This window comes from Vombatus ursinus, unplaced genomic scaffold (assembly GCF_900497805.2).
Source record: "Vombatus ursinus unplaced genomic scaffold, bare-nosed wombat genome assembly UNPS02014812.1, whole genome shotgun sequence".
Lineage (NCBI taxonomy): Eukaryota > Metazoa > Chordata > Mammalia > Diprotodontia > Vombatidae > Vombatus > Vombatus ursinus.
In genome coordinates, this window is record NW_020954590.1 from 63,009,635 (window position 1) to 63,030,104 (window position 20,470).

Below are 20,470 nucleotides of genomic sequence, written 5' to 3' on the forward strand. Positions count from 1 at the left end.
TCCATCTTTTCCCCTGAAATAGTATACTCAGTTTTGCTCAGCGGGTGATTCTTGGTTGTAATCCTAGCTTCTTTACTCTCTGGAATATCATATTCCAAATCCTGCAATCCTTTAATGTTGAAGCTGCTAAATATTGTGTTATTCTGATTGTAGCTCCATGATATTTGAATTATTTCTTTCTGGCTGCTTGCAATATTTTCTCCTTGACCTGAGAATTCTGGACTTTGGCTATAATATTCCTGGGAGTTTTCATTTTTAGTTCTCTCTCAGGAGGTAATTAGTGGATTCTTTCAATGTCTATATATTATCCTCTGTTTTAGAATATCAGGGCAGTTTTCCATTATAATTTCTTGAAAGATGATATCTGGGTGATTTTTTTTGATCTTAGCTTTCAGGTAGCCCAATAAAACTGATCTTATCTAGATCTATTTTCTAGGACAATTGTTTTTCCAATAAAATATCTCATATTTTCTTCTATTTCTCCTTTCTTTTGAGTTTGTTTCATTGTTTTTTGATGTCTTATGGAATCATTAACTTCCACTTGCCCAATTTTTAAGGAATTATTTTCTTCAGTGAGCATTTGTACCTTCTTCTCCATTTGCCCCATTCCAGTTTTAAAAGATTTCTTTTCTTCAGTCAATATTTGTACATCTTTTTCCATTTGGTCAATTCTGCTTTTTTATGGGGTGGGGAAGGCAATTGAGGTTAAGTGACTTCTCTAGAGTCAAACAGCTAGTAATGTCTTAGGCCAGATTTGAACTCAGGTACTCCTGACTTCAGAGCTGGTGCTTTATCCACTATACCACCTAGCTCCCCTGCCAATTCTGTTTTTTAAGTTCTCAAACCAAGCTGTTGACTCTTTTTTTTCCTTTCTTTCTTTCTTTTTCTTTCTTCTTTCCTTTTTTTTGGTGAGGCAATCAGGGTTAAGTGACTTGTCCAGGATCACACAGCTAGTAAATGTCAAGTGTCTGAGGCCGGATTTGGACTCAGGTCCTCCTGACTCCAAGGCTGGAGCTCTATCCACTGCACCACCTAGCTGCACCTGTTGACTCTTTTTAATTTTTTTCTTTCATCATTCTCATTTCCCTCCCATTTTTCTTCTACTATTTTTATTTGATTTTAAAAATCCTTTTCAGCTTTTTCAGCAATTCTTTTTGGTCCTAAGTTCAATTCAGATTTTTCTTTGAGGCTTTGGATATAGCAGTTTTGAGTTTGTTATCTTCGTCTGAGTTTGTGTTTTGATCTTTCTTATCACTATAGTAATTTTCTATGGTTATATATATATTTTGTGTTGTTTGCTCATTCTTCCAGTTTATTTCTTGACTTTTAGCTTTATGTTAAAGTTGGACCCTGCTCCTGAGGTAGAAAGGCACTGTCCCAAGCTTCAGGTTTTGTGTACTGCTGTTTTCAGAACTAATTGTGGGGGTCTGTAAGTTTTCAGTTCTCCAAGGTGGTATGATCTAAGGAGAGATGAGGTCACTGCTCTCCTGGTCTGTGCTCTGGTCTGTGAGCAACCTCAATCAATATTTTCCACCCTGGAACTGTGACCAGGGTCCCCACTGCACTCCAGTTGTAAGATCTCGTATGCTGGTACCCCTTCTCACTCTAGGACTGTGATGCAGGACTGTGACCTAGCTATTCAGATGGTTAATGTAAGAGAGTCCTGCAACTAGTGTCAGCAAAAGGACCCCTATAATCTATTTTTGACTAGTTACCTGACCCCCTTATTATCTGTAGGCTGAGAACTCCAGAAACCTCTACTGCCAATTCAGTTGCCCCCAAGGCCTGGTGCTGGCTTGCTGAGGTGCAGCCTGCTATTGTCTTGCTGGGGCATTGCCTATAATGGATTGCACTCCAGTTTCACCTAGGTGTGACAGACCTTTCCTTCCAACTTCTAGGTTGTCTTGGGCTGGAAAATTGCTTCACATTATCCTTTTGTGTGTTCTGCTGCTTCAGAATTTGTTTTGGGGTGTTATTTTAAAGTTGCTTGGAGAGGAATTTTGGAGAGCTTAGGCAAGTCCCTGCCTTTTCTCTGCCTTCCTCTTATTTGCTTCTAAAAGTATTTTTTTACTCCTCTTAAAAATATTTCTTCAGCTCCTATAGCAATTCTTGTTAGGTTTGTGTCCAATCGGAATTCTCTTTCAGAATTTGATTGCAGATGTTTTCATATTAATGTCTTCAGAGTTTCTGTTTTGAACTTCCTTTTCACCATAATAGTTATGATTAGTTTTTCTTTGTTTCTTTCTTTTCTTCCCTCTTTCCTTTTCTTCCTTCTTTCCTTCTTTCCTTCCTTCCTTCCTTCCTTCCTTCCTTCCTTCCTTCCTTCCTTCCTTCCTTCCTTCCTTCCTTCTTTCCTTCCTTCCTTCACCATAATGAAAATTAGAATTAAATCTTTATTGTTGCAACATAGTGTTGTAGGTAGGAAGTTTGGAGCAGTGGGTTTGAAGTCAGAAAACCAAGAGCCAGGTCATGGCTCTGCATTTATCAGCCATGTCACTTTGGGCAAGCCAATTGCCCCAGTTCTTCCCCTATATAATAGAAGTACTATTTTTACTAGTCTCGTCAGAGATTTATTATGAGGAAGGCTGTGTAAACTATAAATCACCACATAACTATGAGCTATTATTAGATCATGATTATTGGAATGAGATTTAATTGGCCCCTCCTGGTGAGAAGATTCTCCCTATCAAGGTAGCTTGATGCCTGCTTTATAATTTATATTCTTAGAGTGGTGCCTTAGGGTGCTGAGAGACTAAATGATTTGTCTAGAGTAACTCCCATTAGACTTGAGATCAGGAAATGTTTTTTCCCCCTTTCTTCATGTCCTTAGTGCTTAGCACAGTATCTGGCATGTAGGAGGTGCTTTATAGCAATCAATGTTGGTTGAATGACTGACTAACTAACACAAGCCTTATGGGTCAGAATTGGACTTGACCATTGATACTTCTGATTTCCAAACCTGCCCTCTAGCCACTATACCACATTGACTCCTTTAAACACTATGTGGCTACAAGGAGGGCTCAATGGCATTCTTCTTCTAAATAGGTCTTCTTCCTGATCTGGAAATATATCTGATCCTTTGTGCGATATGGATTTAGAATTGCCCTTGGAAATGTCAATTTGTTATTAGAGTTTATCTTCCAAACAAGTTTCAGAAGGACTGCTACAGAACCAGAAATAGGTATATTTGACATATCAAAAACTGTTTTCAGATAGTACCTGGAGGACAATGAGATGTACAAATTCCTAAGGAGGAGAGATGGAAGAAGCTGGACTATTGATTAGCCAGCTCAATAATTTGAGGAAGATAGAAAGAAGTAGGCATTGACTATCCCTTACCATTTCCAAGTTAGGGCAGCTTTTCCAACCTTTACTTTCTATGTTGGTTATGTGAGCTGGCATTATCAGAGCTCCTCAGGGCACTCAACTTACTGCCCAAGACTTGCTGATTTCCATTTCCCACTCAATGCCTTCCTTATTACTCAAATGAATTATTCGTTGAACGAAAAACAGGTTACCTCCTGACTAGAGAATCATTCAATGATTTTTGCGTTCTGTAGCTTCTTCCATAACCTTTATGGATTCATGTGATTTTGAACTGGAAAATATCTGCGGCATGATTCAAGGCTCAGAAGATAATGGTGACTGGCAAAGGGTTTCTCAGGTGCCTGGTGGGCCTGACACTGATCAATCAAATCTGGATAAGTGCAAACGTAACAACCAAAGTTGGCTCTTACATAGTTTGCTTTCTTCAGCAGACCTCTTAGCATTTATCTTTAGCTTAGTTATGCCCTAGGATTATAGATTTAGAGCTGCTAGGGACTTTAGAGGGCATCTAGTCTAACCTCTTCATTTTACAGATGAGGAAATCAATATTCACAGAGTTTAAGTGGCATGTCCAGGGTCACACAGGTAGCCAGTGCCAGAGGCTTGATGGGAACCCAGATCTTCTCGATTTCCAGTCTAGGAAGTTTATCTCCTACACCAGGCTGGTGCCCTAATGGAAGAAGCTAAATGATGTCTAAAGACAGAATAGAGTCTTATTTCTAAGCTCTATGAGTCTTATCAGACTTATTATCAAGTTTTAAATTCATATTAAGAGCAATTTTGGAATTTGACTTGTTACTGCAGCAAATTAAAATGATTAAAGTCTTCTCCCTTACCTTCCTGCAAGTGCAATTGAGATTGGCTAGTAGTGAGGTAGAAAGAACAGTGATTCTGGCTTAGTAGAGCTCTGGGTTTGAATCCCACTTGGGATTTTATTTCCAATATGTCTCTTAACCTCCTCAATTCTCAGTTTCCCATGGAGGGTGGATTTTTAGCTCTAGATTTTTGGTGTGCAGTTCAGATGCTAAGCTTCCAACTTGAGGAGAGATGGCTTAAATGTGTGTGTGTGTGTGTGTGTGTATGTATGTGTGTGTGTGTGTGTGTGTGTGTGTGTGTGTATGTGTGTGTGTGCATGCAGGCAGGAATTTAGAAAGGTGTAGGTGGCTGTGGATTCTTTCTGTTCCCCAGGAATTCCACTCATAATAGGTGAGTGGGAAAGAAGGGACAAGGTAGGAGAAAGGGAAGGAGACAAGGTCTCAAGCCCTCTTTATATTCAGGACGAATCAGATCTTGTAGTTAGTTGTCTGCCTGCCTACTTAGGTTGGCAATCTGCATCAAGCAATGTCCCAGTTTGAAGGGAGTATCTGAGAATGGATGGGTGGCAGAGAGAATTTTTATACTGCTCTTTACAGTTCCACAGGGCACCTCACTAGACTCTTTAGAGCCAGAAGAAGAGACTCTCTCTCTCTCTCTCTCTCTCTCTCTCTCTCTCCCTCCCCCTCTCTCTCTCTCTCCCTCCTGTATAATTTTTCTTCCTTGAAAATTCTGCACTTCTCAGGTGATCCAAGCAAGGGAAAAACCTTTGCAGACGACATCTCATTTATTCTAACTGCTACACACTTCCTTTGCAGTTTGGTTTGGGCTAAAGTGATCTTAAAACACCACATTGCTAGCAACAAACATGTAAAACCAGATACTAAAACTTAGAGCTGTTACACTAGTTTGAATGGTCAGGTCAGGACACTAAGAGAGACAGAATCCTAGACTTAGAGGTTTAGAACTGGAAGGGATCTGAGATGCCATCTTATTCAACCCCTTCATTGTACAGTTGAGTAAATTGTGGTGCAGGGGAGATAAGTGATTTACTGAAGGTTAACAGGGGCAGTGTCAAAAGAGGAATTTGAATCTGTGTCCTCTGGTTATTGAGACAATGTTCTTTCCAATATAAGTCTTTCCATTGGAGTCTAACGAAATAGGCCTTGGGAACTCCCTTTCTTAATTTTGTCATGGAATGATTTTTGGGTAGGTGAGGGAAAATATGATAAGTGAAAGGTAAGATTGCTCTTGTGTTCAGGGGATGGGGAAACAGGAAGGTTAAGGAAGAAGAGGGCAGACAGAAATAGGTATCTGAATTAATTTTTATTCTTTTCCTTGAGCTTGAGAGTTATTACTTATAACCAGATAATTTGTTAGGATATTTTGTTCTTTCTACAAACATATTGTCTTTCTCATCAAATGTGAACTCCTAGAGGACAAGGACCATATTTTATTTGTCTCAGTGTTCACTTTGAACATAGGGGCTGCTAAACAAAAATCAATGAAGAAACCCATAAGTACCTAGTTAAGAAGCAAATAACCCACTCTGACCAGCCCCATGATCTTCCTGAGGCAAATTTTACTCAGAAAGTTGAGTAAAAAGAATTATAGTGATAGAATATTAGAGCAGTAAGGAACTTTGAGAGCATCTAATCTAAATTTTATACTTTTATAAATCTGAGGATTTTGACAAATGAGAAAGTTGAGGCTCAGAAAAGTGAAACAATTCATGAAATTTGAACTGTCTGGACTGGATTATCCACTAGGGAAACTGAGGCAGGCATTTCACTGAGCATGGAGCAATGATTCCTAAAGGCCCCACATCCTTCATCTGCTACATTTCTCCATTGGCACCTAAGGATGGAACTCAAGGGAGGCGGCATAGTGTATTTGGGACACGTCCTACCTGAAATCAAAGGACGTAGGTTCAAATTCTGTCTTTGTCTTTGGAAATCACTTAACCCTACTGTGCCTAATTTTCCTCATGTGTAAAATGAAGAGGCCAGACTAGATGGCATGTGAGGTACCTTTCAACTTTGCCTCTTGATGTTTTTTGGTGCCCTCTTTTCTTAATAATTCAAATACATAGTTACCTAAACCAGGTGGGGTGGTGGATAGCAAGACCTCAGTTCAAATCTGGCCTCAGTTGCTTACTATCTGTGTGGCACTAGGCAAGTTACTTCAAAAACAAACAAACAAAAAAAAAACAAAACAACAACAACAACAAAACAAACAACAAAAAACAAAACAAAAAAAACCCCTCACATTGCTCATTTGTAAAATAAAGATGATGATAGCACCTGCCTCCCAGGGTTGCTGTGAGGACCAAGTCAGAGAGCTGTAAAATTCTTGGCTCAGTGCACAGATCACAGAAAGCACGATATAAATGTTAGCTATTATTATTTTCCTCATTGGCTAGTAAGACACAAGAATTCAGGAAGATTGCCAATTGGGGCAGGCTATCAAAGGGCCTTATTTTCTTCACCATCACTATTTCTGTAATCCTCAGAACAGCGGTGCATTTAGATTTCCTGAGAGGCTTGAATTAACCCTAGTATATGCAGTTGTGGAAACTACGCGTTAATTGTTCTAATGAGCCCCTCTTCTCATTTGGTCTCCCTTCTTCCTTTCTCCTATTCCTGATGGGTGTGTTCTTAGGGGCACATTCCATAGAGCACCTGTGTTCTTGCTGTGGTAGGAGTGGGAGTGAATGTGTGCAGATTTGGAAGGATTTTCAACTTGGAGCCAAATTTTTAGTGTAGATGTTCATGCTTCAGAAATCACCAAATATGCAAATCAATACCTAATTTTTTGTTGTTTTTGAATGTAATGATTGTGTTGAATGTGATTGTTAAAAGTGATGGAGAAAATGATAATGTAGATTAAACATAAAAATCTGTCATGCATACAGATAGACCCCTCCCAAGAAATCCAGTTGTTAAATATTTACCAGCATACCCCTGAACCTGCTCCATTCTACCTGGCTGCCTTAACGGGGTTTGAAATGACATAATGGTGTTTGGTTGTTTCATTTTTCCCATGCCTCATTTTCTCCTTTTGCCAAATGTGGTTAGGCTTGGAACCATGAAAAACCAGATTGATTCACTATTGTAAATGTGTTTTTTTTTTTTCTTTAGATGTATGTGGCCAACTAATATTTCACTTAGCATTGACTCAGTGAGCTAATTTTTCAAGTCCTGACTGTAGCTTAGGTTATAGTACACACACACACACACACACACACACACACACACACACACACACACATCATAAGCTTATCATGGTTTCATATATTAATACTAAGAACACTAATCTGTGAAATTTCCCTTCTGGAACCAAGATCTTCAAGTCTCAAGTCTCTTCTTTGTCCTCTCCCAGGCTGTGGTTTCTTTATGTACTTCAACAGCAGCTCTGTGAAAGTTGGGGAAAAGGCAATCCTGCAAAGCCGAGTATTTTACCCCAAGAGAAAGTTTCAGTGCTTGCAGTTCTGTCACTACAATAGTGGTAACAAAGATGACCAGCTCAAGATCTACATCAGGGAGTATACCTCAGAAAATGGTAATGGCTCTCTTACTCTGGTGGATGAAGTGAAAGGTATGATATTTCATCCTGGGGAATGAATTAAGGTTCACATTGGGCTGAAAACTTCTATATCTCTTTGCTTGCCTTCATAGAACTTGTCAGAGGCCTTTTGTCTTTATAATGCTTAGCCTTTGGTCTTCTTATGGTTTGTGATGTGCATGGGATTTTTAGCTGGAGGGGACCCCAGCATACATCTGGTCCAAGACTTTCTGTTTTTATTTTGTCTTTCCTATGTGACTGTGGACGAGTAATTTAACCTCTGTATGCTTTAGTTTTCTTTTTTTCTAAAATGGGAAGAATAATAACACCTTTCTCGCAGGATTGCTATGAGGATCAAATGAGATTTTTGCAAAGTGCTTTACAAATCTTAAATCATTACATAATTTCTAGCTATTATCAGTAGTAGTTCTCATATTCTTATGAGTAGCACAGGGCTAAAACTTGATCCCAGAATACGGCTGCCTGTCTTGCTCTATAATCCTAGGAAAGTTGTCTGGGGAGGGAGTTACGGCATCAGTTACTGAAAAATTCTTAGGGGGAAGCTAGGTGTCGCAGTGGATAGAGCACCAGTCCTGAAGTGAGGAGGACCTGAGTTCAAATCCAACCTCAGACCAAACACTTGACACTTACTAGCTGTGTGGCCCTGGGCAAGTCACTTAACCCCAATTGCCTGAAAAAAAGAAAGAAAGAAAGAAAAATTCTCAGACATCCCATCAGGTCTTGTGATCTGGCATAATATTAGAAAGTAAAATGTTTAAATTGGAGGGTGGATGGAACTATGTTATAGAAACTTATTGACTTATGACCTAACATTTAGTCGTGGAAGCTATGAACTGTTTTTGTTCATTAGTAATTGGCCCAGTAATTGACTTTAAAAAGCCAGTATTTCTCTTCCATTACAGATGCACCCATTGGGAACTGGCAACTGCATTATGTACCATTGACAGTTACCACCAATGGTACTGAAAGAACTCGAGGTGTTGGCACATCAGCTGGTGGTCTCTCCATTGGTGACATCAACCTTTCAGAAACACACTGTCCTCATCACATTTGGAAGATAAGCAATTTCATGCAACTCATTAGCTCAAGGAGAATCATTTTTAGCCCTCCATTTTATTCTCCTACAGGCTACACCTTTCACATTCGGTTGGAGCTAAACAATCGGAAGCATATAGGGATATTTTTCTCCCTGATCTCTAGAACCAATGATGAAAAATTGCAGTGGTCATGTCCATGGCAACAAGCCACAATGGCACTATTGGATCAAAATCCTGATATTCATCTCCGTATGTCCAACCAGAGGAGTGTTACTACAGATCCATTTAAAAAAATCTGGTTTGTCAATTTTTTTCTTTATTCCTGACACAATATGTCTTTTCACTGGAAAGCTGGGGAGGGAGGGAAGGGAAAAGAAGGAAGAGAAAAAGGATGAAAATGGAGCTAGATTGCTTATCATTTAATAGTGACCACCAATGGGTCTGGTATAGGATTCCATAGTCTTTGGAAAAGGAGAGCAGTAAAAGCTCCAATAGAGAAACTTGGAATGAGAAGCTTGGCCACATAAAAAGTATGGGCTGATTCAAAGGATAATCCTTTCCCCCAAATAATTCTCAGCCTCTGACTTATGTCCCACTCCTGTTCTTTGTGCTACCCAACTACCCTGGTTACACCATGATGGTGGTTATGATAGTGGTATTATTCAATTCTTGAATAGGAGAGAACTTCCTAATAAAAGATTGCTGAATGAATGAACAGCTTAAGCAGGTTCAACAGGTGAAACAGTGACATTGAAAAAATAGGAATAAATTATAATGACTCAATGAAAAGTTCTTAAAGATTGGTCTATACTGTGACTATCATGTCCGTTTTCTAGTTCCTGAAAAGGAACAGTATTTAGGAATTGAACTTCTTACTTTATGATTTTTTTTACTGTACACTGTAGGGGCTTGGTAAGGAGAAAAGAAGAGTGTTTCCCAAAGAATTATTGTGAGCCTGAATTTTGAAATTTATTGTGAAAAGGTTGAACTTCTGAAATAGAGCATATAAGAAACATGGTAACCTTAGAGGGAGATAAATGTGCAGAACCCACATGTAGAAGTCTCCCTCACCATAGATAGCCAGCCAGACAGACTTGTTGTTGTTTTGTTCTTCATTGTCAAAGAGGGCCAATAACATCAGGAGGTTGATGTCTTGACTTGAAAATGAATTGGATTTAAGTAAGGGAGAATGGTGCAAAGCCTCACTCTCTCCTCCAGAGTCTTTCCGAGTCCAGTGCTAACACATAGGTCAGGATGACTGGCAACAGCATCAGATGCAGTGGAAGACCTTGGCCTTTTTAACCTAAGGTCTTTCCCAGGTCTCAGTTTGTCTGAGGCAACACCCATTCAGTGATTAAAAGATATGTAAGAATTGAGGCAAAAGATGGCCTAGTTTGCTTTCTCAAAAGAATCAGTCTGGGAGGGGAAGACCCTCAAGATTTCTGGCCAGAACAGAAACAATTGCTATTTACACTCACTCTGAGCCATCAGAATCTAAACAATGACCAAATGGGGCTTTGACTGGGACCTATTATTGGCCAGTCAGTGAGAACCAGAGTGATTTGGGTTTAAAGGCATAGTCAAGTGTCTCCATTTATATAATAAAGCCCAATGGACTTTATCAAAGCCTGGTTTTTCAGAGCTATATTTCAAGAAATCATAAATGAAAACTACATAAGACAAAAGAGTTAATTATCCAGTTTTTCAGGAAAAAAAACCAATGCTAGAATAAATAAGTAGGGAAGAAAAAAAATCTAGCCCTCAAGCTCCAACATATCTTGAGAAGGATAAGTGATCAAAATTTATATTCCTTTGGACAGAGCACCCACATGTAAGTGTGTGACTCCTCAGACAAAGGGAGAAGAAGAAGGAAAGAAGAAAGAAAGAAAGGAAGGAACCAAGGAAGTAAGGAAAGAGCAGCATTGCCCAACTGGAAGTGGCCAGTGGAGTCCTCAGTGGGGCAGCTACTACTACTCACAGATTGTTGTTTGTCCTTTGTTCTTGAAAAGGACCAATGACATCAGGAGAGTGATACCTTGACTTGCAAGTGAATTGGATTTAAGTGAGGCAAGGCTGTGCAAAGTCACCAGTTTCACTCTTTCTTCGAGTCATTTGAGGTCCAGTGGCAAGACATATGTCAGAAAGACTGGTGATGGCCCAGATGCAGTGAAGACCTTGACCTTTTAAGCTAAGGTCTTAAATAGAAAGATAGAGAGATAGATAAATAGATAGAAAGATAGATAGACAGATAGATGTATAAGTAGGCAGATAGAGCACATAAGCACTTATATGTACCAAGCATGGTAGGAAGAGCTGGGGATACAAATGCAAGCAAACAAGAAAGTCCTCACTGCCAAGAGCTTCCATTCCAATGGAAATGACAGTACTGAATAGGAACTACAGCACGGTGTGGGGAGAAGAAAGTATACCAGGCAGACAAGATGACTGAGGAGGAAGTAAAGAAGTTTGGAGAGATAGCAGAGACAGGAGTGAAGTGAGCATGGCTCAGGCCCCTCTGGAAATGATGTCCTGAAGTCATTCTTTGGAAATCATTCTTTCTCAAATTACATTGAAGAATTACCTGGAGATATTGAGTTGTGACATTCTGTCAGAAAACAGCACCTCCCTCAAACTCCTCCCATGAGCCTTTGCTACGTAGCCCTGGACTCTGAGTACAGGGCAAGATGACAGGGTCAGCTGACAGTCTAAGCAGAATGAGCCGTCTGTAGAGCCACAGAGAAAAGAATGGAACTGTCTTCCATGGAGTCAGTATTGATTCCTCTGTGATTTCCTCAACCCATTTTGCTAAGGAACTAAAATGGTAATATTTGGTTCAGAACGTAAGGCATAATAGAAACAACATTCTCTGTAAGATCCTGGGTAAATTATATTATCTTTCTGGGCCTCAGTTTCCCCATTCTTAGAATGAAGGGGTCGGAAGACACCTTCTCTAAGATCCCTTCTGGTTCTAAATATAGTAGCTTCTGATCCAATACTGTATAATATAGTGCAAGCATTCCATGCTTTAGGAATAGAGGTGGTTCTGGTGCAATTTGAAAAATATCTAGCCGGAACAAAGCCATAAGTCAAACAGTTACCTCTTTTTTGAGCATCTGAGTGTATTTCAGTAATTCCTTCAGCCAGTTCAGAAACAAGCATATAAGTAGGAAATAGCCTCTTTTCTTCTCTTCAGCAGACTCCATAGGAATCGCTGGGCTCTCTGGTTTGTTTGTTTTTTTTTCATTTTTGAATATCTTGGGGAAGATGGAAGTAGCACAGGCAGAATTGTGAAGTTAAGCAAAGTTTATCTTCTGAATAATCTCTCCCTCCTTTCTCTCTCTCCAGAGCCCCTTTTGGGCCTCTCCTAATGTTCTATGATTGCCCTTGGCTGACTTGGGTCCCCTACTTCCAGGCCTCATTGACATGCTGTACTTCTTTCTTGATGTGAGATTCCTTCAAGACTTTATTTCCCAGCAAATGACATTCAATTAATCTAACTAATTTAACTAAATATATTAAAGTAATCTCTATTAATGTGTTGCTCTATCCAGATACAATATGCTCTTAATGCATTTAAAATGAACAAGAAAATCTCTAAAAATTCCAATGGTGGGAATTACAACAGGTCTGTGAAACAGATATTTAGGGTTAGGATTTTTGTCACTTTTCCAGTTACACCACACTGGTGATCATTGGGCCTCTGTCTACTATGTATTCCTTTAGCATTAAGAATGCAATAACAAGCTTCACAGACCTGGAAGAGAAAGTATCCCTGGATATAAACACCACGTATTCGCATGTCATGCTTATACCATTGTACCATGGCTTGTTTGTTCCAATCTCACGAAAACCTGACCTTACTGGACATGACCCATAAATATAAAGTGCTTTTTCAGGTAATGGAAATCAAACCTTTTTTTGGGACAAGCCCTCCAAAGTAGGAGTGATGGCAACATTCCCCAATGGAACATCATATAGCAGAGGTTGGGGATATGGAACCAGAGCCTATATAACCCACCAAAGGACGTGAAACAGAGATTTTATCAAAGGAGATACTGTTTACATCCTTCTGACTGTGGAAGGTATGTCAACACAAGGTGACTTTCCTGTACAGAATGCTTTTCTTTTTCTTTTTAAGTAAATTTATTTATTTTAAAAATTCATAAAATTTTTTTTTGAGTTTCATGTTCTTTCCTTCCCTCTCATCCCTCCCACATCCAGTGTAAAAGCAAGAAATGTCAAATAAATTATACATGTGAAATCATATAAAACATAATTATATATTATACAAGGTAGAGAGTACAATTTTTCCATGCTCTCCTAATTTGTACTAGTTATCAACCTTCAAGTTTAAATATATACCCACTGTGTGACCTGGTGTGAGTTGTTGGACCATACTTAATTTCTGCCAAGCTGATCTCCAGGTTTCCCAGCAAATTTTATCAAATATAGAGTTCTTGTCCCAAAAAACTTGGATCTTTGGGTTTATCAAACACTAGATTACTGTGGTAATTTAGAACTATGTTTTGTGTATCTAATCTACTCCACCGATCCACCACTCTTTTTCTTAGTACCAGAATGTTTTAATGATTACTGTTCTGTAATATAGTTTGAAACCTGGTATTGCTAGGCTGTCTTCCTTCATATTTTTTTCATCAATTCCCTCAAAATTTTTGACTTTCTGTTCTCCCAGATAAATTTTGTTATTTTTTTCTAGCTCTGTAAAATAATTTTTGGTAGTTTGATTGATATGACACTGTGTAAGTAAATTAATTTAGTTACAACTGTCATTTTTATCATATTGACTTAGCCTACTCATGAGCAATTGATATTTCTCCAGTTATTTAAATCTGTCTTTACTTGTGTGAAAAATGTTTTGTAGTTGTGACCATGTAGTTCCTGCATTTTCTTGGCAGGTAGTTTCCCAAATATTTTATATTGTCTACAATTATTTTAAATGGAATTTCTCTTTCTATCTCTTCCTACTAGGCTTTGTTGAAAGAATATTTTTTCTTTGTATGACAGTACATGACTTACTGTGAGTTTCTATTTTCTATTTTCAGGTATATAAGATGAGTTCATAAAAGTGGAGGTTAGAGGTGGGAAGGCAAGAGATATTTCCATACACTCAGCTGTTTATGACAGTGTGGAAGAACCATGTCCAACTTATACCTATCTTCCAGCTAATCGACTGGGACATGAGACTGCATATCAGAAAGACCCCTGGCCTGAGAGTCATTACTCCTGGGTTCTAGTCTCACCTCTGCTACTAACTCTCCATGTGACTTCATAGCACACTTCTCTAGGACTCAACCTTATAACATAAGAAAGTTAGACTAGATTCAGGGGTGGGGAACTTGCGGACTCAAGGCCACATGTGGCCCTCTAGGTCCTCAAGTGTGGCCCTTTGATTGAATCTAAACTTCACAGAATAAATTCCCTTAATAAAAAGATTTGTTCTATAAAAGTCGGACTCAGTCAAAACGCCACACCCAAGGACCAAGAAGGCCACATGTGGCCTTGAGGCTGCAGGTTTCCTATCGCTGGATGATCTCTAAGGTACTTTTTACCAACAAAGTTCTGTGATATCTATTTTATTAGCTAGTTGTGATTCTTGATTATCCTGTCTCAGAGGACACACATAAAGATGGAGAGAGACTGTCTTAGGTTTATCGTAGAAAGATTCAGAAGAAAAGAAGGGAAAATATGTCACACATGTTTCATGATATATTTTATGCCTTAAGAAAACAAACCAAAACAACTGAAACCTGAAACAAAAGTGGTTCTAAATCAGGGGCTTGTGACTTTTTTTTTAAAAAGATTTTGATAACTGTATTTCAATGTAACTGTTTTCATTTGTAATCCTATGTAATTTTATTTTATTCATTTAAAAGCATTCTGAGAAATGGTCCATAGGCTTCTTCAAATTTCCAAAGAGGTCTGAGACACAAAAAGGTTTAAATTCCATTAAAGTCACCCAAAGCCCAGATAATTCATTCCTTTTTTTTTTAAAGTAAGCTTTATAGATTTTTTTTGGTTTTGTTTTTCAGCATTGTTATTTATGGAAGTTGTGTGTGTATGTATTTGTGTATGGGTATGGGTATGTGGGTGGGTGTATTTCTTTGCATAAATTTCTAGCAGTAAAAATTATCCATTTATTTCTTAAAACAGTTGAGCTGTGGCAATGCATATCAGTACTTCAAAAGGTCCATGATTTTAGCTTGATGGGTACACTCTCTCCATTGACCTGAATTGTAACCACCACATCGCTTAGTATATGATTTCATGGGTTTCTGTTCCAAGAAAATCATTACTTCTTGCTTAGTCTTTGATGCTGAACTTCTTCAAGTTTAGCTAGGTTGGGTCTGAGGCAAAGAACCCAATGGAAACCTTTTCAACTAGGTAAGACCAGTGGTGTGCTGATGAATACTTAGCAACTGGCTCTGCAGAAAAAAATGCATACAAGACAGACTTTTAAGTTTAATTTTAATTATTAATATCTTTCTATTACTTTCTTAAATAGTCAATAAAGCTGTAAATCATACCCTGATTTGCAGCATTTGCTGTTTTTCAAAGTGTAAATGCTATCTTGAAAATTTAACAATCAGTTCTTGTGAGCAAGTTTGAGGTAGCTCCAGGAAACCCCTGGACCTGCCAGAGCTCATACTTTACTTATGGTGCCTTTGACTATCCTGGATCAGCTCTGTACCATAATAATGCATCAGAGTATATTTCATATTTTAATTTCAATAATTCTCATTTTGTTAATTAGAGCTATATTTTTTTTCATGTTAAGCGTACCTCATGAGAAGCAGTGTGGCATAGAGTCTAGAGAACTTGTATCAGAGTCAGGATGATCTGAGTTCAAGTACCACTTCCTACACATACTGACCATGCAATCCTGGACAAAGTCCTTGACCTCTCAGTGGTCCAGGGATCTCTCCAAGACTATAAATTAGAGAATAATTGTCCATTTATGTTGTAGAAGGAATTTCTTCACTGTAAACTATGTATACTAATGAAATTACAGATCTATACCAAATCACCCCACTCACCTTGGGCCATCTCCAGGCCTCAGTTTCCTCATCTGTAAAGAATAGTTGTCAATCTGTATTAGTAGAAGAAGTTGGCTCACTGTGAGCCTTGTATACTTACACAACTCTAGGTCTACACCAAATCACCTACCATACCTTGAGCTCTGTCTAGGCCTCAGTTTCTTCATCTGTAAAATGAAGGATATGGAACTCTCTATAACTTAAGGTCCCTGGCTCTAACACGGTCTAGTCTTTGTTTTCTCTGACTTAGGAGTTTAAGAGTTGAGAAGAAGTCTTGTGATAGCAGATGGCCCAGTATATAGTGTTGGAAATTTTGATTTTTGTATATTTGATAGAAGGAAAACCAGATTACATCCCTTGTCATGCATCTTTTAGCATTGTCCTATTCTTATGGAGAGACATACATATTTCTATAGACCATAAAAGTGACAGTATCATCAATTCTGCCAGGTCCTGTATTAATCACACAATTATAGTTTTATTTTTGTGTTTTATATATTTTTATCTATGTGCCTGTCACATAGTAGATGCTTAAGACACAGGTGCTTTCTGATTAATTAATAAAATCAAGTAAAATGTGTTAACTCTGAGCTCTGAGACTTAACTATGCCAGTTTCTCTGCTCTGAAACCTCCTAAAATATACAGCATGTCTTTCTGCATCAGAATGTCCACATCTTCTACAATATCCCCATAAAGTAGTCATTGAAGACCTCCCCTTGAAGACCTCCAGTGATGGGAAATTTAGCTGCTATCACCTCACCCTTCAGTTTATCTTTTACCTACTCTGTTTATATCTTCTATGCATTTAGTTATTGCTGTCAATTCCTTTAGAATGGACACACCTTGAGGGCAGGGACAGGTTATTTTTTTTCCTTTCTTTGTATCCTTGGCACTTAGCACCATGGCTAGCACAAACTAAGTGCTTAATATTAATCAATGATTGCTGACTGATTGATTCAACCTCAGTTTCTACAGGACTCTAAGGGCTTTGTCACACCCACAATCCTAAAACTTAACATTTCATGGTTATTAAAACAAAAACCAACCTCCATCTATGTACCCTTTTCTCCTTTAGATATATCACATCTCTTTTTCACTGAGTCATCATCTATTCCTATGACATCAGAACCTAACTCATGTGTCTGTGAAGGATTCATCTGTGAGAATGATGACATCTGTGTTATCCATAATGACAAAGCAGAATGCAGGTAAGAAGAGAGCTTTAGTATCTCCGGGCATACTTTGATCTTTATGAAGTGTCTTCAGTTACCAAAAAAAGAGGTTTGGAAGTTGGGGAAAGGTTTATTCCCCTGCCTGTAATCTTCACAATGCTGCCCATAGAACATTTCTAGAATCTTATGATCACGGACTTAGAGCTGAAAAGGACCTGAGGTGTCATTGAATTCAACTCTCTGAGAGGTCCCACAGATAGAAGAGGATCCAGGATATGAATGAAAATCCTCTGATTCCAAATAAAGTGTGCTTCCCATTGCAGTTGCCTTTGCACTGTAGTTCATTTTATGTCCTTTTATGACTAGTAATGAGAATAATGACATTGCCTGAATTCTAATGGAATACCATTATTTGCATAGTGAATAGAGTTTTGGGCATTGAGTCTAGAAGACTTCAATTCAATTCTTACCTCTGATACTTACTGGCTACCACCCAGGGCAAGTCACTGAATCTCTGAATCTCTTTCTTGGAGATAATAATGTCAATGGTGTTTGCCTAACAGGCCTACAGAGGCCCAGATGTAATAATGTCTGTAAAATGCTTTGTAAATTTGGTGAAGTGCTCTCTCTCTCTCTCTCTATATATATATACACACATACATACACTATATATATACATACACAATATATACACATATACATATACACATAAACATATACATACACATACACACACACATATATTTTATATATATATATATATATATATATATACATATATATATCCAGGTACCCAGGTTCTCAACCATAGTTTCATCCTTGGTCCTCACTCTTACTCACTGTATATATCTAATCAGTTGCCAAATTTTGTCTTTTCTACCTTCACAACGTCACCAGTATACATCCCCCTCACATCCCCCTGCCATACTAGTTCAGACTTTGATCCTCTCTTGCCTGGACTGTTGCAGTCACCTCCTAATTGGTATTCCTAACTTAATTCTCTCCATACTCAGCTGCCAAGTGATATTCCTAAAGCGTAGGTCTGACCATGTTATGGTGCCCCACTTAAATAAACTCCAATGGCTCTTTATTATATCCACGCTCAAATATAAAGTCCTTTGTTTAGCATTTTAAGCTCTTCGTAACCTGGCCCCTTCCTAGCTTTTCACTCTTACACATTGCACTCCTGTACACACTCTCTGATCTAATCATGCTGGTCTGCTTGCTGTTCCTCACACACAATACTGCATCTCTCATCTCCATGACTTGGTAGTATAGGCTGTCACCCACGGTTGGAATGCTTTCCCTACTCATTTGCTACCTCTTCTAATGCCACAGCTTCCTTCAAGACTCAGCTCAAAGGGTGTCTTTTACAGGTCTTTTCCTGTTCACCCAACTCATAAAGCCTTCTCCTTTAAGCTTACCTCCAACTATTCTATGTATCTTGCAGATCCCTATTTTTTTGTATATTATTTCCCATATTAGAATGTAAGCTCCTTGAGGGTAGGGGCTGTTCTTGCTTTTGTTTTGTATCCCTAACAATGAACACAATATCCAAAAGATAATAGATATTTAATAAATGCTTGATTGAAGATGAATAATAACTCACATTTATAGTATAGACTATTTTAAAGTTCCTTAGGTACTTTCCTTACAATAATCCTGTGAGGTAAACTGTGCAATTGGCTGCACAAATATTTATTATTCCTTTTTTAAATGGGAAGGGGGAGGGAATTCCTTTTTTCCTCTTTGTCATGACTGGGGTCAGATCTGAACTCAGATCTTCCTGATTCCAACCCTGGTTCTTTACCCACTGTGGCACGTGGCTGCTCCTCTAGCTTTCCTTGTTAATGGAAATAACTGGCTCTTCCTATCTACTTTTCCTGGCCTCTCATTTCCCAAGGTGCACTCTGCTTGGAGATGAAGATGCAAGTACAAAGAATGAAATGATCACTACTCACAATGAGTTTATTTTCTAATGGTTAGCCCTCAGTTTTCCTAACTGAAAAATGAAGGGTTGGATTAAATGACATCTAAGGTCTTTCTTAGCTCTAAATCTATGATCCTATCATCATCCCTCATTCACAGCTACCACAATACCTTCAACAGTTACCTTGCTTGACCCAAAATTTGTGATGAAAACTAACTCCTTTCACACAAAACAAGTGGTCTTTTAATTTGCTCTTCATTCAGTTTCCTCAAGTACACCACTTCTCCTTGATAATGATAACACTGTTAATAACAATACTTAAAGTATCCACTGTTTCCCTGATGTAAGATACAACCAGGGGCATACTTGAGTCAGCTGGTACCTGTTCTTGAGAGCTGATGGTTAAATTTTCAGTGTGAGCATTTACACCTTGGAAATTGGCAAACACTATAAATCAGGAAGAGAGGCTTGATGGTGCAGTGGGCAGAGTACTTGACCTGCAGTCAGGAAGATCCATCTTTGTGAGTTCAAATCTGGTCTCAGACACTTTTACTAGCTGGAAGTGACCTGGGCAAGTCACTTAACACTGTTTGCCTCAGTTTCCTCAGCTGTAAAATCAGATAGAGAAGGAAATGGCAAATCACTCCAGCATCTTTGCCAGGAAAACCCCAAATGGAGTCACAGAGAATCAGACACAACTGAAAAAATGACTGAGCATTTCAGGATTTGCTTTATTGCCATGACGATTGTCTAGACATAAGAAAATAATGGAGAAAATGTTAAAAATGCAGTTTAAATTTTAAAGTGTGTCATGAATACTTTTTTTCCCCCCTGGAGAATCATTTACACATTTAGAAGCATATCCCAGACACACTTGTCCATTGCAGATCCCAACCCTTCTATTAGTTGTGAAATCCTATGTCCAAAAATATTTAACACCTGTTGCCCAGCCTGACCCATGGGCCTCTCAGAACTTAATTTGGCTCCTTCTTGGATGACAGCTGAAGAGACCTTCACCAAAGCCCAGTCAGAGCTAGTGTTCCATTAGTATAGAACTCAAGGCTGCCTTCATGCTACAATAAGATATTGAAGGACTCCAATGCAGGAATATGGAAAACATTAAAACATCCCTCATCCCAGCATAGTCTGTCTCTCTGTCTCTCTCTCTCTCTCTCTCTCTCCCTCTCTCCCCCTCCCTCTCTCCTTTTCAATGTGTCTCCAACATATAGAATTCCCCTTAAAGTGAAATGACTTTTTTATTCCCATTTTAGAAATGATAGAAAAGAGACTCAGGAGAGTTGAGAATTATCCAAGTTCACATGGTCAGCTGACAACAGAATTGGGACCAATATCTGCATTTTGAGAGTGAACACCTAAGACCCCCACTGGGGCTATCTGTGCAATACTTCCATGGAAAAAAAAGTAGCTTTAGGCTAAACCTAATGGGCAGCTGGGTGGCTCAGTAGAAAGGGTACCAAGCCTGGAATCAGGAAGACCTGAGTTAAAATCTGGCCTCAGACACTTATTAGTTGTGTGACCCTGGGAAGTAG

The 20,470-nt window shown here is 38.7% G+C and overlaps 1 protein-coding gene across 1 annotated transcript in view; it reads left to right on the forward strand.

The window, feature by feature from the left end:
* Window positions 1–20,470, forward strand: part of LOC114053974 (meprin A subunit beta-like) — a 57,565-nt gene that overhangs the window by 30,574 nt on the left and 6,521 nt on the right. Inside the window, 5 exon segments of the mRNA XM_027877089.1 lie at window positions 3,561–3,713; window positions 7,522–7,737; window positions 8,628–9,060; window positions 12,648–12,844; window positions 16,894–17,026. Of these exon segments, the coding sequence (XP_027732890.1) occupies window positions 3,561–3,713; window positions 7,522–7,737; window positions 8,628–9,060; window positions 12,648–12,844; window positions 16,894–17,026 (1,132 nt within the window).